Here is a 19581-nt window from a genome sequence, read left to right as displayed (position 1 = left end):
TACTGTGCCAGCATATAGTATAATGAGGAAATGTACTAAGACATCGACCACGGGGACAGGACGATCTTTTTATCCTTCTTATGTCACAACAAGAAAATGTAATATATATATTTTTTATATATAAGGAAAAGTTAAACGCGTCGCTAGTTTTCTTAGAGCTAACAGCTTATCTAATTGGAGGAAGAGAGGTTAAGGATGCAAAGGATATTGAAGTCATTTCAAGAGGAACGAAAAAGAGTGACACAAGTTGGGCACCCTATCAACACACCCAACCTTGTGCTTTTTTTTTTTCTTTTATATATATATATATATATATATAGAAAATTGAGACCTGACCTATATAAGTCGATCAGAGACTGCTAGAAGATCCAAACCTATTGTATAATAATTAAGAATGATTGAAACCCTAAAAAAGAAAAAATAAAAACCAATAGGAGTGAAAAAATGTAATACATTTTAAAAATTTTGTTCTTTTACATAAAAAAGTGGAGATCATGATAAGTCGGTACATGGGTTTAATTCTCAAAAAGAAATCTTTCAATAACAATTGTCTAGTGTAGTTGATGAGGTCAAAGTACAATAAGTCCACACCCACCATGAAGTCTCAAGTTCGCAATGCCAAATTGAAGTGGTAGTTTGATTTTTTTTTGGTAACAACTGATAGTTTGATACTTGGCTTATCAAAATCTACTCTATTGGAATCTTTTTTCATTTTCATAGGACAATAATATAGATGGATAAAAAACTGTGCATGGTGATGGTGATGATCCTTTGATCTGATAGTTTCTTTTATTTTTTTGAGTACAAAACTGGTTTAAGGGTGTCAATTTAAAATCGAAATCTAAAACTGAAATTAAAATCGAATTTTTATACAAAATCAAATCATATCGAATCAAAGTAAATTGATTTGGTTTTAGTTTCACAAAGGTTGAATCTTTTATAGATTCGGATCGATTTCAATTTTATGAAGAAAACCATTAAACCGAACTAGAATTACCCATTTTCAAGCCCAATAAAGAACCGAGTAAATTACATTCTTTTTATCATTTCGATTAATGTGAATGGTAAATTATTTGATAAAATTTTGATAAATCATAAACCAAACAAATAAAGTTTTTTTGTTAGTAAAAATCTAAAGAAATTAGCCCGTACACCTAAAATTTATAAAAAATAATATTAGATTCAAATAAGAAATTCTCGATTCAATTCGATCTTAACTTCATCTTGTATTTTAAACCAAACTAAAACCAAATCAAATAATCGAAATCGAACCAATTGACACCCTTACTCAGGCTAAGTAAGTGAAGATATGGGTGTCAATCGGTCGGGTCGGGCTGGTCTCGATCGGGCCTAGTGGGCCTATATCCTCAGACCATGACCTACCTATTTAAGGAATGAGTCGGTCTTGGTCGGTGTCATGTCAGGCTCGATTGGGTTTCGGGCTTTAATTGGACTCTCCTAATCAGGTCTTAAACTGGGTAATGTACCAATAAAACCTTAAGCAGGCCTTGTACGGTCTTTACTTTTCTTAGATTTAAGATATTTTAATTTATTTTATTAAATTATTAATAATTTTAAAAAAGATATTACACTTAATTACAATCAATAATTGATAAAAATATCAATATATGCCCTATTTTAACCCAAAAATCAGAATACATATAAACGGTCGAGCTAAATGAGTCGATCCGAGTCGAGCTTGTAAACGGGTTGGACCGATCGAGATGTCCATCGGGCTTATCCCTTGCACTTTATACTACCTATTTATAAATGAGTCAGATTTTAACCTGACACATTTATTAATTAGGTCGATCTAGATCAGACCATAAACATGTCAGGCTTGATTGGACCTACTCATGCTGGTTTAAAATTAACACCCCTTGGTGAAGAGACAAGGTGGATGAAAGTCCATGTGACATAAGCAACCCACACCTGTAATGAGGCTGAAATGAAATTACCGGTCGGGCCGAATCAACCACGTGATTTTGTTCTGATTCCTTCCCTTGGCTTTTTCAACCACGTGATTTTGTTCTGTCCCAATCCTCTTCTACCCCAACAAATTAATGTCGCCCAGAACTGATCTTCCCATCAATACCATCATTAACATATGCTGGTTACGTCATACGTGGCCACCTGCATGTGATATTCTGCGTGGCTGGGTCCCACTTTGAATATCCCTCCCGTAGGTACCTGGGTCCCACTTTGAATATCCGTCCACTTACGGTACATTGACGGAGTAAACTTTAGGGCGACTGTGCAGAGAAGAATAATACTCCACCGAACTAAAAGTTGGGGGAACCGCATCATGCTGGATCACCATTCACCCTTGGACCGAATCAAGGATATGTTTGGTGATGAAGAAAAGAAAAATAAAAAAATCATTATATAATTTTTCTTTTTATCTTTTTATATCTTTTATATATATATTTTTTTCTTTTCTATTCTTCTCTTCTCTTCTCTTAATTGTTAAACATAAACTAAAGAGCACCAAAGGAAAAAAACTAATCCCAAACATAACTTAAAAATAACCCCATTGTAAGGTCTTGGAGAAGATTTTCTTTCACCGCACGAGAACGGTTCAACCACTAATCCAAGGGTCCTACCACTATTGTAGGGTTCTTAAACATCCTCTATTTATTAATGATCAAATATGTTCTCTTTACTTGATAACCCTTCCCTGCACCCACACATAGGGCTATGGTGGTCACTACAAACCCCTGTGTCTATGATGCAGGGGCATCTCACATAGAAAAAACTTTGATCCTTTTTTTTTGGGGGGGGGGGTAATAACTTTGGTCCATCCTTTCTCTGTTTTCTTTGTTTACTCGATTTCTAACACCCATAGTTGATCCTTATGTCTTTCTAATCAAACATAAGTGAAAATTGTATATACAGCCATGAATTAATATTTATAACTTATGAAAGTTATATTATAATTATAATGTATATATATATATAAGAGCATACTTGAAAGGCAACGTGGCCTTACACTAGTACCAGGACCAATGAGAGCACAAGCACAAGTATCAACAGTGGACGGATCAATTTCTATTTTTCTCGTGAGCAATTCTATCATTTTGCTCATCCTCATGTCTAAGTGTAGAGGCCACATTACCTTGCAGGCTCATTTTTGTCGCTATATAATTATGGGGAAAAAATTAAAAGACTTTGTAACCTTGTGCCAAGACACAATGGGTATGAAACAATAATCCCATTCCCAATTGAAGTAAAAAAATCCTTACCTTCTTTTGTTTCCACGTATACTCCCATTGATCTTTCATGCTAGCATCGAGATCATGCTATCTTTCACGGAACCCTCTCTCTTAAGTTATTTATACAAGAAGAAAAAAAAACATTTTTTGATCGCGGGACCCCTGTACCTGAATACGGGGTACAGAAAACGCTTTCACAGAAGAAAAGGTAAGCAAGTAAGCGTAACCACAATTCTGACATATACCACGCGGGCAGCTAACGCTCGTTATTATCTATCTATTTCTCCTATTCCACATAAAAACAAGAAGAAAAGCGGCGAAGAATCTTTAATCAGATAATCTAATTTTTCTCCCAACTCCCGGAATCAACGGCTTAACGGTCGGTAGGGGGCATTGGGGCCAGGTGTGGGATATCATAGGTATTCTGATAAAAAGATCAAGGGTGTTTTGGACATGAGAAAATAGAAAGGCTTAGCCGTTATCGGTTACCTCTTGTCCGTTCACGGACTCCTTTATTTATACCACAGTTCAGACTCTCAAGTCTGCACTCCAGAGAGGAAACTGTCGGCAGAGCAGAGCTCCACAATATCCGCTCGAGGAAATAACCTAATTTACATCAACCAAGCCACCAAAGCGGCGGCGCTCCACCTCATTCTGCCGAACGAGATGCAGCGACACCGCCGCTCCGGCAAGTCCCTTGCCCTCAATCTCTTCATTGTACTTTTTGCTTCTCTTCTGGTCTCCGCACTCTCTCTCCAACAACTATCCAACACACATTGGCTTCCCGCCACCGCTACTTGGTACGGCAGCCCCGACGGCGATGGCAGTGACGGTATCTCTCTCTCTCACTCTCTCTCTCTCTCTCACTCTTTCACTCTCTCACTTTCCCTGAACTCACATTGTGTATGTATGATGAATGGTAGCTAATGTATGTATGTATGTGTAGGTGGGGCATGTGGGTATGGGTCACTAGTGGATGTACGGCCATTAAGGGCGAGAGTAGGAGCTGTGAGTCCCATTCTCTTTAAAGATGGAGAAGGTTGCGGAGCTTGTTACAAGGTGAAATGCCTAGATGAAGAGATATGTTCGAGGAGAGCCGTTACTATAATCGTCACGGATGAGTGCCCAGGTGGGTACTGTTCGGGTGGTCGTACTCATTTCGACCTCAGCGGCGCTGCTTTTGGCCGGATGGCCGTTGCTGGTAACAATGGGCAGCTCAGAAATCGAGGCGAGATCTCAGTCATCTACCGCAGGTAAAAAAAAAAAGCTTTTTGTAACAGTCCCACTGTTACTTCTCTTTCGTCCTTTGTGATTAAATATGCTAGCCCCCTGTTTCAAGTTTTTTGACCGGAAGTTTTTATGGGTTAGCCCATTTCACACTGTGTGGTTGACCCATAGTGCATTGGGATTTGGATAAAACACAAGCTAGCCTTCTAGCCATTTCATATGGAATCGAACAATCTATGAGTTTGGATCAGGTTATTGTAGGGACAAAGATTCTTTCCTATACTACCCTTTAATCACTCATCCAACGGTTGAGAAGAGTTGAACACGTATCCCTAGGTGTTGGGATGTGTGTTCTAACCCTTTCAATTGCATATAAAAATCCTTTGTGAGAAGGCAATGAGTTGTAGTAAACATCCATCGGTTATGGTGCATGTCGGGGCCCTCCCAACTGTTGTTCCTCACTGTTCACCCGCAAAGGATTTGAGTCCAGAATCATTGGATTATAGTTGGAGAAAACAGATCAGCTGCTTATATGATCACCTAGTCGTACGAGTCAACATCTAACATCTGTCATTTTTGTTTTCAAGTTTACCCTTCTTTATCTTTGTAATGACTAAAGATGGGATAGATGTTGAATGCTGACTCATACTACTAGGTGATCGTACAAGCAGTAGATCCTAGAGAGAGTTGAACGCCTAAATACTTGGCGAATCGTCAAATCCTTTTCGTACGCCATTTTGATGGACACAAGGATTCTAGTGATGACTCTCTCTCACTCTCTCTGAGTGTAGCACATGTCTTCAGACTCAGTGGTGTCATATGATCAACACAAGGGCTCCATTGAATTTCTCAATAATATAGTTCTTTGGACCCACTGAGTGCATGTGTCCATCAGAGGGGAGTATGAGAACATTTTAGTATGTGACCCTGTACTCTGGACTCACAATTTTTCTTTCTACGCAAAAGCAACCAAGATCTTAGGGTAAAATTCATTCTTAAAAGTTATTCGTTGTCCAAGTACCTATAAGTCTCCATATCAAACTATTCACATATTATTATTTTCACCTTTTGTGGGGAACCCCAATAATGATTGTCATAATCTTTCGGTTTGCAGGACTCCGTGCAAGTACCCAGGGAAGAACATTGCCTTCCATGTGAATGAAGGCTCAACAGAGTACTGGCTATCACTACTAGTAGAGTTTGAAGATGCAGATGGAGACGTTGGAACAATGCACATAAGAGAAGTAATAATTAATCTAATTAAATTTCTTTCTAATCTATGCTTAAATTGTGTCGGGTAGTTACTTAGTAGATTTAGAGTATTAATTTGATGAGAATGGTGATCATGGCAGGCGAGTTCAAGTGAGTGGCTAGAGATGAAGCACTTGTGGGGAGCAACTTGGTGTATTATTAAGGGACCCTTACAGGGACCATTTTCAGTGAAACTAACAACACTATCGACAGGTCGAACTCTCTCTGCAAGAGATGTTATACCAAGGAATTGGTCTCCCAAGGCCACTTACACCTCACGCCTTAACTTCTTCTGACCCTATCAAGAGAAGAGATCATCAACAAAGTAGATTGGGTATATATAAAAGAACCCTGTAAAGAAGGGGAGAAAAAGTAGCCGTTGTTGTCGGTTTGCTTTTACAAAGGAAAAGTAGCCGTTGGAAACTGTAAAAGGGGCATCCGATGCTACTGAGTCCATTTGGTTTATTTCTCTTATCTTTGTGAAATTCTGTGGCTTTTGCCGGTAACTTTGTAAGAGTGTCTAGTAGTGGAAGATCCGTAGCCCTCTCCAAAGGAGAGAGAGCGTTGTCGTTTTATGTTCGTGTTTTGATCCATTAATGCACTTGTTTGTTTTATGGGAAAACTCTTGTCTCATGCCCGGATTTCTCGCACATTCTTTAATTCTTTGCAGTAGTAGATCGTCAGAACTTAGAAGCACTCACATCAAAAGAGGTAACTGTAACAAAGATCTACTGCCACCAGAAAATAACAATAATAATAATAATAATAATAATAATAATAACTACTTATGGGATCAAGACAAGAAGTTCCTTCCAAAGAAATAGAATGCTGTCCAAATCATGGTTTCAAGTATCGGTCTTGTATTGGATGGTATTGAACTGAGACTGATCTTTGATCCCTAATAGATATGGATCGGTGTTTCATATTATTTCAGGGGTAAGATGATAAAAAATAATACTTAAAAAAAAAAAAAACAAGGGTAAAAAAGATTGATATCCACCAATTTGATCCAATTCGAATCAGTATCGGTATCGGTATATACTGTCCCCTAAATCCTTGGTCCAAAGTAATCACAGTTACCTACCTGGTTGTCGGCTACAAATTTTATAGTTTGTGGTTGAAGAAATTTTAAGTGATCATCAAACAAGCAGGGATTTCTTTGTTGTCTTTGGAAATCCAAGCTAACTTCAAACTCGAGCCTTTTCCCTTTTCGTAATTTTTTTTTGGCAAGAGATAGCTACCTAATTATGTAGCCAATGAGAACGTGTAGAGCATAAAAAATGATAGAATTTTGTGATTTTGTTTGGAGAGAGTGGTAGGCCCAAGGTCCATGTGACATGTAACATTCTTTTCCCCTTTTTTGGGGGCATAAAGGCTGGGCACACTAGCAGTGTATTCAATGTAGCTCTTTCCCTGAGAAAAGTCTCCTTGCCCTGGTCCCTCCTAACCCAATCCAACCCACACCCACCCTGATTGGTTGAGTTATTAGCTCCAAGAAAGCTGGTGGTGTGCCCAACCTCCTCCCTTTTTTTTTTTTTGTAGGAAAAAACCCCACAATCGTGCAAAACTAAGAAGCCTTGTTGGCAAAGAAAGAAGATATAATTAGGTTTAGGTAGGAGATCCTCTACAAACCCAAGTGAGGTAGAGTAAAGCACATTTAGAAATAACTTGGGCACAAGTTTCTCAATTCTATTTACACAATGGAAAGAGTAGAGCTCAATATAATGTAAAAAAATCTTGAAACCCAAGGGGGTAGCGCAGTTGGTGAGCAACGAACTTTGTACGAGCCGTAAACTAGGACGTCCTAAGTTCGACTCCCACTAGACACCCTTTGGGCCACTCATACGGGGGTGTTTAGTGCTCTTCATTGTTTTTAGTGCTCTTCATTGTTTTTAGTGAAAGTTGAATGGTTCTCATTCAACACTAGTATGATCCGGTCCATGCGGTTGTGGGGTTAGTATGGACCCGTGGAACTAGTCACACCAAAGGCTTGGATACCTATCGTTAGCAAAAAAAAAAAAAATCTTGATATCCAATAGAGTTGTAGAGACCTCGACAAACAAAGGTAATGAAGCATCCAAAAGGCACTTAATTAATCAAAACAAGGCATTCTAGGTGGAGAGCGGATCACGTTCACGTACAAGAATGTACGATCGTACGAGAATGACCCTGGTCTATGGATTTAGAATCAATTTTGTCTCTCTTTATTTAATAGATTCTAAATCCACGGACCAGGGACGTACAAGAACATTCTCGTATGTAAACCTGATTCGTTCACTTCTGAGTGGAAGCTAACTCGACGAAGGCCTTCGTCAATAGCGGCCTTTAGACCCAGAAAAATATTCCCCCACAATTATTGAGCTAGGGAAAGTGTGGTTGATAGTCATTATATAGAGGTGGCCACACTCATGAACCACAATGCATCCTAACCCCATAGCATGCGGCCTAATAGAAAGGGAAGCATCCGTGAAATATGGAAGGAACCCAGCAAAGAAGTGGATAATTGCGAAGGATGTGTAATATTGCTGTGAGGGGGAGGGAATAACTGAAATGGTCTCAGCCCCATACATGTTCACTATTCATCCAAGATCGAAAATATGGGATGGTCCAATTCAAGCCTGATGACTTCTTGTAGTGAATGAAAAGGTATTCTTGTAATAATCAACTAAGAAAAATCTTTTGCATGATATGTGGGTCTTCATTGGATGTTCCTTGTCTCAAGGAAGATTTAAATATAGATTCATTATTAGAGATACAATAGTGAGAGTATGTATGATGGCTATTGGGATCAATAATATAATTTTAACTTTGGAAGTGTTCCATTTGTGATCTATACCTACCCACTTTTGGAAATTATACATAAATGTTGTTTATAGCATATATTATAAGAACAAATTATATGCAAACATGCAATGTCCAATTCATTTCCTTGAGCCTTTAAGGTGACTAAACCTGTATTAACTGCCTCTTAAAAATAACTATATAAGGTTGGACATGTCAATTGCACTCCCCCTATAGAATCATGTATGAAATCTCCATGTCTCATCTTTTGGGCTCATTTGCAATGCTTCAATCATCATCTGATGCTCTCTATTGTCTGTGCTTCCATTTCTTGGGCTGATAGCTCCATGGTTATAAGTAATGATATCATATCGGGTGATTTGTATTGATTTGACAAGTCTTTGATCATGATACCTAGTTAATACTATATCAATTAAACAATATAGATAAGGGATAAAATGTCAAAAAAAAAAAAAATTTTTCCTTTAGAAAAAGCAAAGGTATTTCTATTCAATACGAATGACCTGATATGGATCCAATCCAGAACCATGCACTAAAACCATGGGTAACTCTGCTCCATAACTAGGAAGGCATCAGATGGCAGTGTGAGTGGATCAAACCCAACCCTCTTAGGGAGGACAATTCTCATCCCTGATCACCCATGACCCACCTTATCCACTTGATCCATCCCAAACCCATCATTGGATGGGTTTGTTTTGGACCTAGCCCAGATCAGATGGGCTTATCTCAGCCCAACTAATCCATGAGCTACTATCAAGTTTGGCCCATTGATCTGTTTATTAGTTAAGATTTGAATTGACAGAGTTCTTCCAACAATTTTTTTTTTTTTTTTTATTGAATTTCTTGGAAAATTCTCTTGCCATTCTTTTTTTTTAAATACCAAGTAATAAGTTTGATAAATTTTAATTTGTAAAGCATTCATCTTACCTCATTGGTGTATTCTTTATGTCGCACTTTTTCGTTTCTTCTAGGGAAACCTGAAAAGATTTTTTGAGCTCCCACAGAAGGGGTTCACTAGCACTCCATTTGTTCTAGAGAAAAGATTCTTTGACTTTCTCCGAAGATTTCACTAGCATCCTCTTTTTACCTCTTTCTTCTTTATATGAAATGACTTCACTACCTTCTTATATATGAAATCGTTTCATTGCACATTCACACCTCATTGGTATGCTATCTATGCCGTTTATTTAGAGAACCCTCTCCCCTTGTTTAGGGGACAAAGGTTATTTGAGTAGTAAGGAAATAGTACCACAACACCGTCTCTCCTTCATGGATTAAATGACCTTGCTGCCCTCTTATGCATGAAATTGTTCCATCACACTTTGTTATTATATTCCTCTATGCCTAAGGATATTAATCGGTTCGGTTTGGACTATATTTTTACATCTTCAACAACAAAAGACCCCTTATTTGTTAGGTCCATAAACAACTCAACTTTTTTTTTTTTTTTTAAATATTAAAAAATTAGCATTCATATTAAAACAATAAAAATATAATCTATTCGATTTAAAATAGGGTAATTCAGTTTGATTCTACAGTTTCAACCATAAACCCGAAATGAGTCAAATAAAAAAAATATATACTATTTTTTTAAACAAAATCTGAATCTATGTGTAGTGGATTTCAATTCTAAATTGACACCCTTTATCAGAGAACCAACTCCCTTTGCTCTATATCAGTTTCTTTGACAGTCCAATAAGGCTTCCGCGGTTCTACTTATTATCTGTTCTTACACAGTTTTGAGGCAATTGGTTGCTCTCCATTCTTTTCCCTAATAAATTTCCATTTTAATTAAGAAGGTAGCATGATGTGGTGTATAGGTTGGATGTGAGTTGGACACTCCAACTTTAAATGATCATATCATCTATGTCTGGATTTTGGCTGTTGGTAATTTATAATTTCACCCTCGATATCAACAGAATTTAATTGCTATTTCCTCAGGCCATTCCAAAGTTAATTCACTTGAGATCCGAACAATGTTTCTATATAAAATAATAATAATAATAAATAAATAAATAAATAAATAAATAAAATGAGGGAGAGATCCGATCAATTTCATTATACCAGCAGTCATAGACCTATTGGGCATGGGTTGCATTAAAATCTCATGGGTGGTTTTTTTGGATGAGTAGCTAGAGCCATTGGATCCCCCTAAGGACAGGATTCCGCTAAGGATAGGTGTCGTGTACCTAGGTAGCTATAGGCAAGCTATGGGCGATCAACGTATGGAGAGGAGTTGGATCCTAGGAATTGACTTCAAAAACATGGTTTGAACTTTAAAGAATTAAAAATATTAGAAAAATCCAATCTATTGTATGAAATTATAACAAGTCCTTACAAATAGGAAAACTTTAAGAAATAAATTTTTTTGTTATGGAAATGTAAAGAATTCTTTTGTAGAAATGTATTGAAATTTGTTTTGTTTTGTTTTTGTCTTTTTTTTTTTTTAGTGGAAATGTAAAGAAATTTAATGTATTTTTTTATAATGAGTCCAAATTGTGATGTCTGTGATTCCTAATTGCCACTCCTGTAGAATTCCCACGAGAATGCCTATGACCTCTGATTCTTATACGCTCCCTACAAAACTATATTTAAGGGAGGCATAAATGTAGAAACCAAGTAGATAAATCAAAGTTGCCAATCCAGCCTTGAAGTTGTCTTTACAAAATGTCCAACGATTACTATAGGATATGATGTGTTTGGTATGAAACCTAGGCTATTTGACCAAGGTATGAGTGCATCTAGATCAAGGGTGGCAATCTCAAAGTTGAGGGTTATAAGAGAACTAAAACTTGGATCCATTTATTGATGTTAGCAATTATTTGATGAGGATAAGGAGGTCTTCGAGCTTTAAAAAGAGACTTCGAGTCATCTAGATAAAATAGCATGAGATAGCAAAACAAAGGTAAAAGAAAAATTTTATTTTTGAAAACTTAAGGCTCTCTTTGGTATGATTTCTATTTGTAATTTGTGATTTATTATAATTATTATAAATATAAATAAGTGCTATAAATTATACCAAACACTTGTAAACATAGAAATAAGTCAAATAATACAAATAGAAATCAAACCAAAGCGAACCTAAGAGAATTAAATTCTTTAGCAATAATTTGATTGAAGGTGAAGATTTTTTGTTCGCAATCCTAAAATGCTTGTTGCTAAAATCCTTATAGAGAAAACAAATGATAGGAAGATGTGCCAATAAGTTTCTAATTCATTCAAAAGTAATGTCCTTTGAGTATCAATTGAGAATGATTTTTCTAAGTTATATAGGTCTAGTGAGGAGACCTCATTGAGGAGCCTCTACAGGAATATCTTAAATTTAGGGTGTAAGGGAGATTTCCATAACGCTCTTCAGATTGGACTCGTAAAACCTGAAAAATGGTAAAGTTCTACAAGACAAAAGAGCACATTCACTACGATCTTAGTGGTTAACACTCCCATCGTAGAAGCATGACAAAGTAGAAGTCTTTATGATGAGTGGGTGCTAACGGGATGGAGAGTATTGTTGTGAATTGTAGAGGATCTGGATCCCAACCGGTGCCCAGGGGGGATTGTTAAGGAGAGGAACACTCCACGGCCTATTACTAATTAGGTAACGCTCCGCTTAGTTGCAAGAGGAATTTAAAGGAAAGGAAGTCAATTTTTCATATTTAAAAGAAATCTTTATAATATTACTAGTTATTGTATAAATTACTTAATCTTTTTTTTTTTTTTTAAACTATATTTAGCAATTATACATTTTACATATTATAGCAAAGGGTTTTGGATGCAAAGTGAAGTGAAATTTTATGACAAAATATGAATGATTTGAAGTTAATGTTATAGCAAATGGGGGTAATGATCATATGCATTTCTTTTTTAAGTATGAAAATTTCATTTATCTTCCCTTTATTTTCCTTTTGCAACCAAACGAAGCCTAAGCAACAGATGAAAGAGAGTTGTGATGTCATGGTGATATTGAGTGGTATCCACATAAGGAGATTGTTGCGAAATAATTCATGGTTGACTCCATATGTTGATCTAAGTCCCATGTACCCACTTTCCATCAAACAAGATTCTTGAGATATGAGAAGATATAAATAATCCTTCCATAGGTCCAAAATCCCTGCTTTGGAGTGAAACTAATACCACGTATACTCGGAAAATATTTGGATTTCATTACTCTCCCCCAAAATGAAGAAAGATTGGATAACAATCTCCATCCGAGATGAGAAAGAAGAGCAAGGTTATAATGCTGACTGATTCTAAAACCAAGGCCATCTTGTAATTTGGGTTTGCATACCTCCTAAGTTATCGTGGATAGGTTATTTTGAACAATTTTGGTTCAAAAATCTCACCCGGCTACGTTTGGAGGTTAAGAAAAGAGACAAAAAAATTGAATTTGAGAAAATAGATACACAAATAAAAAAATTATTGTGTAGTTACGGGGAAAGGTCTCTTTTGTGAAGATTGTTTTACATTTATCATCCCATTTACTAACATGGTCCAAAGATTATTGCCGGATTGTATGCATCCTGCACCAGCACAGTAGTCAATGAGATGAGGGACTAGGGCATCTGTCACACCCTCACAGGTGAGGCCCTAGTTAACAATTCGGCCGAATCGAATTTTTCTGAATTAAATCAAAAATTCTGACCAAATCCGAATTAAAAATAAAATTTGGTAAAAAACGCGCTTTTTACTAATTTGATTTTAAAACGCGAATAATTTGGGCCGAATTGAATTAAACCGAATTATTCGGTCCACTTAAACAGTATTAAAAAAAAAAAAAAAAACAAAACGTCATATATGAAACCCACGGTACCCACCACCGAAATAGTTTTTTTTTTTCATCTTCTTCTCTCCCAAATTTCCGCCTCCTTCTTTCCATCTTTTTTCTCCATCTAATTCTTCTGTAACGATCGTACGAATTTATTATTTGTTTCATTTCTTTCTCATAACTTCATCAGTTCATTCTAAGATAGGGGAGATATCAAGCCTTGATGGATAATTTGAGGTTCCGGAGGACCAGGACAGATTCATATCGCCGTATCGATCAATCTTCTTTTATATTGTTGCTTTAATTTTGAAAAATTAGTGCGTCTTAGTGCAGTATGGGTCTTGTGAACCCAAGCAAAATGATAGTGAAAATTTGTTGTGGTCAATTTATTTATTTATTTTATTGTAGTTGTAATCTTGCTTGGGGCCTAATCTATTTCATGCGTAGAAATTGGATTACAATAACCATTGCTTCCATCGCTCAATGACAAATTTTTCATAGTTTTTTCCTTTATTGTATAAAGTAATTTGCTCTTTATAAGTATACAAATCAAGTTAATAACTTGATAAATAAAAAATATACAATAAACTATAAAAATAATATATGAATTTTTTGCCCGACTTTTATTTTTTTAATCGAATAATTCTCGAATCTAAATCCGATTTCGATTTTTATTGTGTCAGCTTTTTGACTGTTTTTTTGATCGAATTCTTAAATTAACCAATCGAATTATTCTCCTCCCGAATAATTCCCGAATCCGAATTTGCTAACTATGGGTGAGGCGGCGTTGCACATTTATTGTAAGAGTGCATAGGTTGTATACACCCTAGGTGGGATCTTTTCTTAACAATAATTGAATCTGGCTCTTTTTTTTAGCGTTCATTGTCTATGTCGGGCCATAGTTACCAGCAAGCACCACATGTCTAGGTAATGATCAAACTTTTTGAGAGAAAGTGTGAAGAATGGGGTTGAAATCGTCTGTAATTCCATGAAATACCACATTTAGGTGGTGACACGTGTATTGATATTAATACAATGATCTAGATCTGGTACAACTAATAAAACCTTAAATCAGTGAAGAATCATTTAAATCAGATCTGGACTATTGCATTAATATTAATACACGTGTCACTCCATGATAGTAATATTTTACGAAATTGTAGCATATCCGAATTACAGACGATTTTTTTCCGTAAAGAATGAAACACTGACAAAGGCGCAAAAAACAGAAGAGTTCAGAATCGTTGGATATATGACGCTCGACCAATAGCTATGGCCGAATCCATAATAATTAGCCAAATAATAGAAAATGGTGGTTATGGTCGCTTGTTGAAACAGTAATGAGTTGTTAGGGGGAGGAGGACGGGTTTGACACCTAGAAAGCTGGTATGTAGTCATTCCTTCATCTCCCTGGATTTCTGAGAACCAATCTTCCACCGTCGGGCTACGTTGTCACTGGTTCTTTTTTCCATTCCTCCATGGATTTCTGAGGAGAAAGAGAGTGAGTGTGAGAGAAAGAGGGAAAAATGTCAAATATGGATCGAATACTGAAAGCAGCAAGAGCTTCAGGTTCTCTAAATCTCTCAAATCGCTCGCTCAGGTTGGTCAATTGGTTGGGGATGTTTTTTTTTCTCCAAGATATACAGTAAAATTACAGCTTTCCAGTTAATCGATGTATCTAGTTTCTCATTCTTGGATCATAGAACTTTGAACACTGAACTCTTCAGGAAATAGAACTAATTGTAGTGAAAGTAAAGTAATCGGTTTGATAATTCCATTTCTTTTTCTTTTGAAATGTGGAATTTCGTATAACTTGATGCCTTCTGCTGTTGCAAACCCTCCATTTAAGTAGCGTGACTATAATTTTTGCGTTTCTGTAAAACATCCATTTCTTTCCCTGTTTTGATGGCTCGTTTGGATAGTGCTATATCTATATCAACAGATTGTACAAATTTAACTTAATCCATACAGATCTTCAGGTACAGGTGCATTTTCAATAGCTATCTGTTTCTCCTCTTGGTATCTATGTTTGCTTGAAAGCTTGAACTTTGAAATCACTCTCTGAATTTTTTTTTTTCCCGCAAAATATTTAAGCTTTTATACTGAATGACGAATATTTGAATAAAAGTACCTTGATTAGTTGGATCTGGAATTTAAATTATTTGCGTTGTAGATTGGCAGTTAAGATGGTCCTCCGGTTAGTAGTGTTAGTTTCCTGAAAATTATATTCTGAAGCAGGAAATCGACTACTATCATCATTTTCTCCACACCTCTAGTTTCTTTTAATGAATGTGAGTGGGTTTCACATTTCACAGTAGTGCCATGTATCAAGGATATGTCAAAGCAATAGTATTTTCCAGCTTATTATTAAGTAATTGAATTTTATACTGTTTTTAGAAGTTCATATTTAAGCTGTCTAATCCGAAGTATTTGGATAACTTTTTTAGTAGGAAACTAGGAGCTTATGTTCTATCGACAGATTTATAATTTTTCTGAAAATGATAATTTAAAAACTTCCTGCCATTATGGTAATGTGCAGCATTTATCTCATTATGGTTGAATTTGAAAAATCTTTGGTGGGCCTAAAAGTTTTGCTAGTTATAGTGTACTTATATGGAGGAAATACATAAAAAGTTATTCAAAATCATCCACATGGTAAAAGGTTTGGGCTGCCAGGACAAATACCTGGGTTCAAATCTTGAGGGTGGCCACTTTGTGCGAAAATGCCAAGGGTTAGGATCAACTCCAAACTCACCCTTCCCAGGACCCCCATAGGTGTGTGGGACCAGCACTGGGTAATGGCCCTTTATGGACACGTTAATAATCTATATGCTAGGAGATACTTTGCGTAACTCGCCAATTTGAAATTCCGAACCTGATAAATTTCATATACCTTAATATTTCGGGAATTCTTAGCTCTTCTATAGAGCACAGAAAAAGAAACTTGTTAATGTACTAATTAGTGGCTAGAGTCAATCTTGCATATTTCACTTCTTGTATATCATATCATTAGTGTCATTAGGTGCAAATGATATCGCTCTCTCTCTCTCTCTCTCTCTGCACACCTGTGCACTCTTGCATGTGCATGTATTCTTGCATGTGCATGTATTCATGTACATGTCTGATATAGTCTGTTCATTGCAGCTTTTTATGGTTATGGTATATCAAAAGAAAGCATGGTATGATGTTGTTAGCTTTGTTTCTTAGATTTAGCTTCCATTTTTTCCCCCAGGGAAGTGCCCAATGAAGTTTATCGAAATCTGGATGAAATTGAGGAGGGTGGAAAATGGTGGGAGGTACTCTTCTTACTTTGTTTAATTTTTTCTTCTTTATTCCACATTAAGGAATTTTCCCAAGCTTCAGCCCCATCTGGTCCTTGTAAAAACTATGTAAAATAGACATGGGTGTGAGTGTCAGAATCTGACGTGGAGATGAGGTCTCTCTCTCTCTCTCTCCCTCTTCGTCTTTAAAAAACTGTGACCTACTGTCATAGATACACCTATGTAGTCGGTTTTGTGCCATGTTGGTGCCAGTGCCTACATGTGTTGGACCTTTGGCTTCTGTGTTGAAGAGTTCAGTAAACATAGCTTGTAAACATATTTTAGATGATTCCCCCCGCCCAGAATATTTTTTTGGCTGGTAGTGAATGCAAGTGGTTTATACCATGTTTCAGGCTGCCGAGATGCAAAAGCTTATATTGGCTCATAATGACATTGAAGTATTGAAAGGTGATGTAAGAAATTTGTCTATGTTATCTGTCTTGAATATCAGTCACAACAAGCTTTCTCATCTTCCAGCCGCTATAGGAGAGTAAGTGGTCTGAATCTCCTCATCTTTGACATCAATGATATTTTACCATTGTATTCTTGGTGATTTCATCTTTTTAGAGATCTGAGAAACTTGTATTCTTGACAGGCTTTCCTTGCTAAAATCACTTGATGTGTCATTTAATTTGATAGTCAGTGTACCCGAAGAGATTGGATCAGCAACTTCCCTTGTCAAGTAGGTTCTTTTCCTGCCCTTTCTGTTCAGTTTTTTTGAAGCACATAGATGATATTTGAGCAATATTTATCTAAGTTATGTGAAATCCTGCCGTCTTCTGAAGTATTTTGGAAATTGAGTTTAGTACCAATTATATTATTTGTCAATCTTTCCTTTGGTATACTTGAGCAGCTAATTTTATGACATTTTGAGAATAGATATCAGTTAGTGGAAAGTCTATTGCCTTAATATAGAGAAACATATTGTGCATTCTGCCATGTTGTCACCAATCAGTGTATGTGGTTGTATGCTTATGAAATTTTTTATAGGAAGTAGTTCCAGTTATGTTCCATGCTTCAATACAGTGTGCTTATCTTGTTTGAAATGACTTGAAATACAAGCATTCCTTACTCAAAAAAAATAAAAACCGTGTGTGGATATAAAGAAGCACCTATACATGTCTGCGCTTGAACATATACATGTTGTATATTTGAAGCATCTACAAAAAGTTGCTTTTTTTTTTCTTTTGGATGAATTGGAAAAAAATAAAAAATAAAAAATTGTGGAGCTACAAAGTCTTAGAACCCCCTCCCTCTCTTCATGACTGATTTTGTTCTGTTTCCTATTGCCATTATTCCAGGTTTGATTGTTCAAACAACTGTCTTAAGGACCTTCCAAGCTCCCTTGGAAGATGTTTAGATTTGTCGGAACTCAAGGTAAAGACATTGTTTGTTTGATAGCATGCACAATCCCTTAGAAAACAGTGTTATTTCTTGGTTCTGTTAATACATCGCACACATATTCATGAAGGTAATATGTACTATGGGCATTCCTGATGGTTGGACTTTGGATTTCTGGTGAATGTTACATTATGGGTTTTTTTGCTTCAGTATGACTTCACTATATATTTATGAATTAGGCATGAAAAGCTTTGCCCTTAGTGAAGAGTTTTGGGTAGATATTTTGGAGAGGTATATGTGGTAGTGACATAATAAACCATGAGAAGTTCATGCATCACAAACTTAACTCACATGCAGAACCTTGGTGATGCAGTTGCATTGGACATTAATCTTGTATGGATGGTTATGTGTAAGATTTAGAGGCCACAAGGTCGTGGTGGCAGTCTAATGGGCTGAAATTGACCTTTGGGTAGTTATATTATAGATTAGGCCTTTTATTTTTTTGAGTATCATTACTATGGGCCTAATTTGTAAGCCCATAAAATGGGGGTAAAGATAGTACATGGGATTTTACTAGTTAAGTATTTGGGTTAGATTAGGATGCTTAATAGTTAGATAGAATTCTATTTTCCATCTATTTTTTCTTTATTCAGCGTGTTAGAGTGATTATGAGTCTTTTTAAGAGTCAATTTAGGAATTTAGAAGGTCTTGATATATATAATACACCACCACTCAGTTGGAGATGATTTGAGTATAGAATATGAGTTTTTTTCTTCTTAAAAGAGTTTTGGAGCTGTTGACCTTGGCATACAGGATTGGTATCCCAGACCTGATTATTTCTCTTCTCATCTCATCTTCTTCTCCATTGGTTACAAGGTTAGTTTCTGGAATTCTTCTGTTTGCTATTTTGAATTTTCAAGTTCTAGTTACAGTTCTGGTTTCAAAATCTGATATTTCCTATTGAAATCTGAAATTCTCCTGCAACTAAACTTCTTCAAATCTGAGATTTTGTGCACTTTTTTTCTGTTTCTGATTTCTAGACCGAATAGCTGATTAAATCCTTTAACCAAATTCTGTTTTAGATCTGTAATCTGTCTATCAATTCTGTAGCTTTTTCGTTTTCCTACTTCCAGTTGGTTTGCTTCATGACTCTAAATCTGTTTGTTAGAATTTGATCATTTTTTGTAAACGTATTATTATGCTGACTGATTGGAGCAATCTACCAGAAGTTTATGCATAACCAATTTGTTTGGTTTAGTTACTCAATTTTCTCCTGATCTGGTTCTTACTCCTATACCTGCAATCCTGTTGCAAGCTAACCGACTGGAATTCTCTGGTTTGGGATTCGCACTAGTGCACTACATTACCTGGGACCCCCATTTGGATGAAGATCAATCAGGGACATCTTTGGCTAAAAATGCATGGTGTGATTTTGAGGGCAGGTGTTGATCAGTAGAACCATGTGAATAGTGAATCTTGTGATTATGAGGGCAGATGTCCCTGTACATTTTCCCCTTCTAGACCTTGCAGTAGCGGGAGCCTCGTGCACTGAGTTGCTGTTTTTTTATGATGATGATGCTTGGCTGGTATAAATCTGCCAACTAGTTATGGGTGCATGGGTATGTGACTTCTGATAATACAATTCCATATTTTTGGTTGTTTGTGT

The 19581-nt window shown here is 36.4% G+C and overlaps 2 protein-coding genes across 3 annotated transcripts in view; both read left to right on the top strand.

Moving 5' to 3' along the window:
- The first annotated feature begins 3739 nt into the window (after positions 1–3739).
- LOC122093155 (expansin-B3-like) lies at positions 3740–6312 on the top strand. Its single transcript, XM_042663421.1, has 4 exons — positions 3740–4044; positions 4159–4465; positions 5554–5683; positions 5792–6312. Exons 1-4 carry the CDS (start codon positions 3879–3881, stop codon positions 5984–5986), a joined length of 798 nt encoding a protein of 265 aa, XP_042519355.1. The 5' UTR covers positions 3740–3878; the 3' UTR covers positions 5987–6312.
- An 8237-nt stretch (positions 6313–14549) lies between these two features.
- The window catches only part of LOC122094006 (plant intracellular Ras-group-related LRR protein 6), a 34313-nt gene continuing 29281 nt past the window's right edge, over positions 14550–19581 (top strand). For both annotated transcript variants that reach the window (XM_042664587.1, XM_042664586.1), the window contains exons 1-5: positions 14550–14854; positions 16487–16550; positions 16928–17064; positions 17170–17256; positions 17876–17951. In XM_042664587.1, coding sequence (XP_042520521.1) covers positions 14781–14854; positions 16487–16550; positions 16928–17064; positions 17170–17256; positions 17876–17951 — 438 coding nt within the window. In that variant the 5' untranslated portion in view covers positions 14550–14780. The remainder of the gene's footprint in view (positions 14855–16486; positions 16551–16927; positions 17065–17169; positions 17257–17875; positions 17952–19581) is intronic.

The sequence above is a fragment of the Macadamia integrifolia genome, chromosome 11 (assembly GCF_013358625.1).
Source record: "Macadamia integrifolia cultivar HAES 741 chromosome 11, SCU_Mint_v3, whole genome shotgun sequence".
Taxonomy (NCBI): domain Eukaryota; kingdom Viridiplantae; phylum Streptophyta; class Magnoliopsida; order Proteales; family Proteaceae; genus Macadamia; species Macadamia integrifolia.
The sequence above is the reverse complement of the archived record's forward strand: the minus strand, read 5'-3'. Positions and strand labels throughout refer to the sequence as shown.